General features: G+C 51.8%; 1 protein-coding gene across 1 annotated transcript in view; it reads right to left on the minus strand.

Annotated features, from left to right (window-relative positions):
* cntln (centlein, centrosomal protein) overlaps positions 1–8,875 on the minus strand; it is a gene marked incomplete at both ends in the record, with an annotated part of 92,077 nt that extends 83,202 nt beyond the window's left edge. Inside the window, 3 exons of the mRNA XM_084454457.1 lie at positions 1,365–1,449; positions 5,679–5,767; positions 8,795–8,875. Coding sequence (XP_084310583.1) covers positions 1,365–1,449; positions 5,679–5,767; positions 8,795–8,875 — 255 coding nt within the window. The remainder of the gene's footprint in view (positions 1–1,364; positions 1,450–5,678; positions 5,768–8,794) is intronic.
* Between the last annotated feature and the right edge of the window lie 276 nt (positions 8,876–9,151).

The raw sequence follows: 9,151 nt of genomic DNA on the forward strand, positions 1-9,151 counted from the left end.
TTTGAGAAGTATAGGGAGAGAGAGAGAGAGAGAGAGGGAGGAGAGAGAGATTGAGAGGAGCATGAGATCTTGTGTGGACTCAGTGGACCATCACATCTCCAAAAGTTAAAAAAGAAAAAAAAAATTAAGAGGGAGGGAGGGAAAAACCTATTAATCACCGTTTGGTTTTGGACCGGTCCCAGCCACCAGGAGCAGATGATGAATGTCAGTGGTGAGGATGACATGTGCACGCTGCCACGGAAACTTGACTATTAATGAGCTGCTTCTCCGGCAGGCTGGAACTCAGACCGACCGGAACCCTGCTGACGGAACCCTGACCGCCCGGAACCCTGCTGATGGAACCCTGACTGACCGGAAGTCTGATTTGAATAGAATCCTGACCGACCGGAAACCCTGCTGATGGAACCCCAACTGACCAGAGCCCTGACTGACCGGAACCCTGCTGACGGAACCCTACCCTCACGGAGTTCCGTATTGACAGAACTCTGTTGTACCAGTGGAACTGAACGATGGGGCCCAGTAGGGAATGAGCAGGAGGGGTGTGTGGAAACTAGTCAACGTTGAGCTGGGCGTTTGCATGACTTAATTCTAAATTAACAATAACTGATGTATCCAGTCACATGGTTACATTCAAATTCCGACCACAATTGAGATTAGTAGCAATCAAAGCAATCAATCAAATCACCAAGACATCTACAGACCTCTATCAAATAATTCAATCTAACAATCGATGAGCGTTGCTCGGCTCTTATTCATCTCCTCTCATTAAACCCTTAACGTGAGTGAGCTCTCCATTCCCTCTCAACGTCGCAGTACTTTGTCCTCGCCGCCTGCTAATTGTAGCTATCTGCTAAATCAGCATTAAGATGAGTGAGGAGGAGGAGGAGGGTGGCGGAGGCGCGCCGTTAGCGAGCTGATGATAGCATTAGCGCCGGTCTCTCAGGGACTGGATGGGTTAGCGTTAGCCAGATGACAGAGAGGGATGCTAACGCTAATGAAGTAGAGTGACAGATGCTCCGGTTAAGGGACGGTGATTCAGGCCGAATCGCGGAGGAGACGGCGTTATCATTAGCTGTCATAGCAGCGCATATATCAACCAGTCAGGGGGCCCTGTCAGGAGCCGTGTGTGTGTGTGTGTGTGTGGGGGGGGGGGGGGGGGGAGAGAGAGAGAGAGATAGAGAGAGAGAGAGAGAGAGATGGGGGTGGTGGGGGGGGCGCTGGCAAGAGAGAGAGAGAGAGAGTTTTCAGCTCCTGACTGAGTCTAAAGCCTCCATGACAGATCGAAAGACAAATGTCCGCTGACTCCTGTTCGCAGTGGGACAATAAAGTTGTACATCTATTCAACGTGTGCCGTCGGGCCCGACCTGCTCCAGCTCCTGGATCTTGTAGTCTTTGGCTTGTAGGATCTCCAGCACCTTCCTGTCCTTGGCTTCGCCTTTCTGCTTCTCTCTGTGGTGGGTAGGGAGAGAGGGAGGGAGGGGGGGGGGGGTGGAGAGGGAGACGGAGAGAGAGAGAGAGAGATAGAGAGAGAGATGGAGGGATGGAGAGATGGAGAGAGGGGGAGAGAGAGACAGAGGGAGATGGAGGGAAGGAGAGCGAGGGGGAGACAGAGGGAGGGAGAGACGGAGAGAGGAGGCGAGAGGGAGAGATGGGAGTCAGACAGGGAAACAGTCAGCCAGCCACTTAATTTACAAACTACAGAACAGAAAGACTAGAAGACAAACAGACAGACAGGCAGGCAGACAGGCAGACAGACAGACAGACAGACAGACAGACAGACAGACAGGCAGGCAGGCAGACAGACAGGCAGACAGACAGACAGGCCGAACCACACAGACAGACTGAAGTGGAGAGAGCGGAGCATGTCAGCGCTAGCTGCATTAGCGCTAGCATCGTTAGCGTCTCGTCTTCACCGAGCCTTCTGGCAGCTAATGACGGGTGTGGTTAGGCTGCCGCCACGGCGACAGGGCCACCAGAGAGACCAGGGAGAGAGAGCATCTGGCTGGTGAGACGTGCTCAGCGGAGAGACAAGCTGTGATAACATTATTCACATCAAAGACAATGGGCAATCATGGGTAGGATGTGCCGAATGCAATCATGTGTGACTTAATAATAATTATAACAAAATTTTAAAAATCAATCAGGCGTAAAATATTCGGGATGGTTGCCGTTGTGTCATCGCCAGGGGGCAGTTATGTGTTTATCAACACGGGGTCACAGGACTACTATTACACAGTAAACTAAACGACACGCGAGGTTAAATATACATTTTTATCCTCAAGATCAGTAGTCTGACACACACCAGAACAGCTGCTTCCCGCCGTCGTCACAAACGGATCTCTGTCGGGCTTTGCGGAGTGAAACCACGTGACCTCGCAAGATCAGGACGATCTCACAAGGCTGTCAGACAATATCAGTCTGGCTAGGTCTATATCCAGGTCTATATCCAGGCCTGGATCAGGTGTGTTTGATCAGTATTGAGGTGAGGGAAAAGATAATAAACAGGAGGTTGTGTGTTCCGGCAGGCTCCCATGGTAACAGCGGTGGAAGTCTGTCAGTCAACACTCTGGTGTCATCTCACTGATCTCTAGACAGAGTTATTACTGTACCAGGACATCAAAACCTGGAACACGCACAGGCACACACACACACACACACACACACACACACACACACACACTCCCTAGCCTCCTCTCCAGGCCAGGCGGCTCCTCCTGCAGCGTACCGTTCTCAGCCTGGCCACTCGGGCCGCTTTCCTGGCGCTGAACGTTTGGGGAGACAGAAGAACAACCACCGGGGGGTCGGTTTGTTTCAACACCCTCCTCATCACCAGAGAACAACCCTCCTCCTCCTCCTCCTCCTCTCCTCTCCTCCTCCCTCTGGTTCTCCCAGGAGGCCCGGGCTCCTCAGAGTGGTCCCGGCTACTGTAGCTGCTTGTATCCAGGACTGTGTTCACCATGTCCTGGGCAACCAACCAATCACTGCTACACCAGCCAGGAGAGGATCCCCACTAGGCCCCGGTGCTTGACTGGAGTCCACGCAATTATCATGTCAATATCATCCCCCCCCCCGACACACACACACACACACACACAGGTGGGATGATATATACACACACACGCACACACTGGTGGTGGGATGATATATACACACAAACACGCGCGCGCACACACGCGCGCGCACACACACACACACACACACACACACACACCGGTGGGATGATATACAGTATACACACACACTCCGGGTGCATGTTCCCCTGTAGTCTCTGTGGACTAACATGCCTTGTCGGGTTTTCCTATGGGGAGGGAGCCGTGGAGAGAGGGGAATATAGAGGGAGGGAGGGATGGAGGGAGGGATGGGAGTGAGGGAGGGATGGAGTGAGGGATGGAGGGAGGGATGGAGTGAGGGAGGGATGGGAGTGAGGGAGAGATGGAGGGAGGGATGGGAGTGAGGGAGGGATGGAGGGAGTGAGGGAGGGAGGGATGGGAGTGAGGGAGGGATGGAGGGAGGGATAGAGGGAGGGATGGGAGTGAGGGAGGGATGGAGGGAGGGATGGGAGTGAGGGAGGGATGGAGGGAGGGATGTGGGGGATATGGAAGCAGCCAAACACACAGATACAACAGGGATCTGCTGCTCCTAACCCGAGGTGCATGTTTTCCCTCCGAAGCTACCGGCGCGGCGGCGTCTGCGAGGCACCTGCTGGCGACTGACGCGCTCTCCTGCGAGCGCCTGCTGCCGTCTGATGTTTCCACTGCGCGAGAGAACAGATAATGGTGAACAGAGGCCGTGGTTCTGTTCCTGCACGGAGCCGCGGTGCGAGAGAACAGATAATGGTGAACAGAGGCCGGGGTTCTGTTCCGTGCGTTCAGAGCCTTTAGGTAATTACTGACATCTAACCCTAAACATCTAAGCCAGAATGTAGGCCACCTTTCATTCATTAAAGATGACACTTGTCTTGAAATGTTCAAGCGTGTGTGTGTGTGTGTGTGTCTTGTTGGCCCGCTGAAGGCCATTCACACACACACGCACACGCACACACACACTCACGCACACACACACGCGCACACCTGAAAGTCAACAGCTAAAAGTCCGGGAGAAAAGTTACAGCACACCCCGACATAAAACCACGGAAGCGATATCAACCAGTCGCCAAAACCAGAGCCTCCCCTCCCCTGCGTCCCTCTCTCTTCCGGTTCCCCGGCTACCGTGCTCGGCGCGGCTTAGCCATCCAACGCAAAGGTCGTCCCCCAGTCCGGCGCTGATCCCCTGAAGGCCAGCGGCTTGGCGGGTGCGTGGCGCGGCCGGGGGCCGCAGGGCCAGGCTGGAGGGGGGGCGGGGCGAGGGAGTGAGACCGCTTGCCGGATTCGAACCTCTAAACCCCCCCCCCCCCCCCGCGCTACTTTCCAGAATGTCCGAGGTGCCTGGAACGGCAACCTTGGATACGTTTCAGACACACACACACACACGTCTGTTCAGGTCGGCAAAAGGGATGTCCAGCTGCTGGGTTGTTCTGCTCTCTCTCTCCGGAATTCAGCTGGTTCTGGAGAATGAGATGCAGTCGGGGTTTAGGACGCCCGGTCTGGCCGGCGAGCGAGCGGAGCGGCACGCGTCAATCATATCTGGGACATGGAAAACGCGTCGGGGCCGTGCCGGGCCCGCAGCTCGGGCCACCAGCTGTGCACTGTGACCCCTGTACGGTACATCCACCCGCGGTGAGCCTGAGAGACCGGGGTCGAACCCCGGCCGCAGCTACGCGTGTTCCCCTCCCACCTCTCGTCCCCGACTCCCTCTGCTTCTCCTCCTGTCTCATGAAGGGGGAGACGACAGGAAGAGAGAGCGAACCTGACAAGTGACCTCTCAATCAGGGGCTCCCATCCTTTCTTCCCCAGAGCCCCCCTAATGTACACCTGATGGACTTTGCCCCCCCCCCCCCCCCCAAATCTCTGTGAACGTCTAGTGTGTGTCCCTGCAAAATCCATCAGGTGTATGTTAGGATACAATGAAGGGCTTCACCAGTGTTGCGGTACTATTAATATTGACACGATTCATAGTCTCAGATTAACTTGTTGAATTTATTTGGTGGCGGTGTGACGTAAATACAAGGCTTTTTGGCCCTTCATCAGATATGATCTTTTTTTTTTTTTTTTTTTATTGCTGTGTGACATATCAATAACATGATTCTTTGACAAATATTTGTCTAGCTAATATTAAGGCCTCAAATTGTCTGAGGCCTGGCGCGGAGGTAGGAGGCGGTCTCTACAGGCTCGAGCCGGAAGAAGGGGCGGGCTTAAGGCAGTGAAGTAAATAGACACCAGGCTCTTCTCCCCGAGGAGAGACTGGTGACGCTAGAGGCTAGAGGAAGAGAGAAAGGGAAGACCGGAGAAGTGAAGGAGGAGAAGAGAGACTGGTGACGCGAGGCTAGAGGAAGAGAGAAAGGGAAGACCGGAGAAGTGAAGGAGGAGAGGAGAGACTTGTGACGCGAGGCTAGAGGAAAAGAGAAAGGGAAGACCGGAGAAGTGAAGGAGGAGAGGAGAGACTGGTGACGCGAGGCTAGAGGAAGAGAGAAAGGGAAGACCGGAGAAGTGAAGGAGGAGAGGAGAGACTGGTGACGCGAGGCTAGAGGAAAAGAGAAAGGGAAGACCGGAGAAGTGAAGGAGGAGAGATGCCCTACTCACCGCTCCACCACCAGACTCACGGCCTGGGTCAGGTCCGGATTGGCCACTTGGAGGCGTTTCCACAGCGACCACACGAACTCCTTGTCCGCCTGTGAGAGTAAACAAGCGGCGTGTTTGTTGCGCTGGCGGGGCGGACGTAGGGGCGCACGCGTACGCGCGTAAACACACACCATTCAGAACACAACTGTGGATGTGCAAATAAACACACGCGCGCACACAAATAAACACATTCACACACACAAATAAACACATTCACACACACAAATAAACACTCTCACACACACATACAAACACACACACAAATAAACAGAATCACACACATAAATAAACACTCACATAAATAAACGGATGCACCCCCCCCCAAAAAAATAAAAGTCTTGATAACTTTAATCATCACTCCGGATCAGCTTCCAACATGACAAATTCCCCTAGATGTTAAATATGCTGTTAGAAGCAGGGAAGGGGCTGCTGGACAGACATCGCGTTGCAGCAGCTCTAAATGAAATAATTCAATAGGATGCTCTGTGGTATTAGCATAAGGGAGGGGGGCGCTAATCAATAATTTAAACATCTTGTACAAAACACTTTTTGATCTGGCCTGCCCCTTCTAATCATGGTGTTAAACAGGCGCTCTCCGTCTGTCAGTGACCTTCGACTCACGGGGAGGAGGGGGCAGCGCTGACACTTGTCATGATGCACTATTCATTACCGCTGGGGCCTCCCAGACATTCGAATCAAACTCACCCACAGTGGGATGGCAGCAGCAGCGTTTCCCCTTAATCAAGTACTGTGGAATGAGTTTCTCTAACAGTTCTAAAGTAAGTATCAGAAGGTTGAAGAGAGAGAGAGAGAGAGAGAGAGAGAGAGAGAGAGAGAGAGAGAGAGAAGCGAGAGAGAGAGAGAGAGACCCAGAGCACCAGCCCCTGACACATTTCCAATTCAAATTGTCCTCGTCTGCCTTTCAAACATTTTTAAGCTACATTACATTTAATGAGACACATCTAAAAACTACATTTTCTGACATTAAAAGACAGAATTATACCAAATCGACTTAATGTGAAATCATCTGATGAATTATGTTCACATCATCAGAAGATAAAAGTCGCCGTCACTCCCAACGGACCCAGCTGGTCTCCAATTAGTTCATGAACCCTGATTCAAAAGTGTCTTATAAATTATTTACTAAATAGCAGAGGAAGACCTTGATAGACCATGAACTGAACATACAGAGTGGAGGGAGAGAGAGAGAGAGAGAGGGAGAGAGAAAGGGAGAGAGAGGGAGAGGGGAAGATAGAGAGGGAGGGAGAGAGAGAGAGAAGGAGAGAGAAGGGGAGAGAGAGAGGCGGAGATAGAGGGAGGGAGAGCGAGAGAGGGAGGGAGAGAGAGAGAAGGAGGGAGAGAGAGAAGGAAGGAGAGAGAGGGAGAGGGAAGGAGGGAGAGAGAGAGGAAGGGAGAGAGAGAGAGAGACAGAGAGAGAGTGAGTGAGTAGTGGCAGTGGGTGGATGATCTGATAGGTTTGGAATTGAGATCTCAAATCACCAACCTACTCCACTGCCGTTAACGGCGAGTTAAGCAGTATGGCGGAATTCTAATCGGTGGTCTCTTTCTTCTCTCCCTCTCTCTCTGGCCTATGGCTGCCATCAGCCACACCACCAGGACCCTCATCATCAGCACACATCAAGGGCTCCTCTGCCTGCACAGGCCGTGCTTAAAGATGTATCCAACGTGCGTTTGAGGATCAATGAATTATTAACAGTTATTTCAGGCCTTGAAAAGCCGAGGGCTAAACATGCTAAGCAAATGGAGACCGAATGAGGTCGCTGGGCTGGGTTCGAGTCGCGTCATTAATAAAATTAGCATGGTCAAACAGGGTGGGGGGGCGTTATGGTAGACGAGAGATGGTCCACTTTGTAGTTAATGGCGGTCCTGAGCCCGCAGTAGTCGGTACAGCTGTTAAGAACACCGAGCGCGATCAAACGGCACTATTTAAAATGTTCCAAACTGTAGAACTGAGAGTCGCTAAGAGACTGAGGGAATGACTGACGCCATCGCCCAGCCCAGCAGGCCACCACTGAGACCACAGGTTCTGGCTTAATGTGCCAGAGCAGCGGAGGGCACGTGAGGGTCACACACACACACACGCGCGCGCACACACACACGCACGCACACAGACACAGACGCGCGCGCGCACACAAACACACGCACGCACGCACACACACGCACACACACACACGCACACACACGCACGCACACACACGCACGCACACACACACACACACACACACACACCTCCAAGCCTCGTGTCAGACGCAGGCTCTGGCCTAATGAGATGAGAGAATGACAATTCAATCAGGGCCTGCTTTGGCAGGTAACATGAGGGCATGGTATTATCTCAGATTTGATTCCAACGTGAGATCATGTTGCTTGTTCGTAGTAATTAACACAGAGAACCCATCGATAGCATACGTTTTTATAGGTATTGTAATGTGGGCCTTACTGCCGGTACATTGTAATGGGAGTGGTGTTTTTTGCCATCTTAACTGCATACCATGGCATGTACATGCATCAGCCAAATGTTACCTAAATCTAAGCATTTTATATGATTGGGAGACCTTCATACACACACTCATTGTTTGAGTGAATGAAATTGACAGTTTGAGTGTATGAAAAGTTTGTGATTGTGTGTGTGTGCATGTGTGTGTGTGTGCATGAGTATGTGTGTCCAGAATGAGTGTATGAAAAGTTAGTTAGGTACTGTGTGTGTGTGTGTGTGTGTGTGTGTGTGTGCGTGTGTATGTATGTATATGCAGTGACCTGCTGATTCCAGGTGAGGCCACTCAGGCGCCCCCTGGTGGTCAGTCAAGCGTAAACGGACGTGAAGCAACAAGTAAACACTACCGACCACAGCAAGTCATCCCTGTCATCTGAATGCTCTTTACAAATCAATTCTTGCTCCTCCCATTCTTGGTGTAAGCCTACTCTCTGATCTAACTACGACTGGATAGGTGAAAGCAGGTGCTCCTCTCCACAGCTGTCATCAATCCAGTCACGTCGGATCTGATTTGACAGATTGAGCGGTCAAACCTCACAGGTAGCAGCAGTAGTTCTGAACATACCTGACATTGTACCAACTCCTCTGATAAGCTCCTCACTTCTTCCTCCAGGAGATACACACGACTGTCGCCGTTAGAAGCCATTGTAGAGCTAGGGCAGAAGAGGAAACGGGTATGAGATTGTTATAAAGTTACAGTGATATTAATTCAAATCCACAACCGCTTTTCATAATTGTGTGTAACACCAACAGGTGTGTAGTCTCCAGACGGGCGCGGGGAGCCACTTAGCCACTAATGACATTCAGGTGCGATGTTGACAGCGAGCCAGAGTTGTTCAATAACGTTACTTGTTTGTGAAAGTACTATCAACACAACTATGCTGATAAGAAATATTGAACCTAGCTGGCTGCCCTGAAGTAC

Source organism: Borostomias antarcticus, assembly GCF_949987555.1.
Source record: "Borostomias antarcticus genome assembly, chromosome: 20".
In the NCBI taxonomy this organism is placed as follows: Eukaryota; Metazoa; Chordata; class Actinopteri; order Stomiiformes; family Stomiidae; genus Borostomias; species Borostomias antarcticus.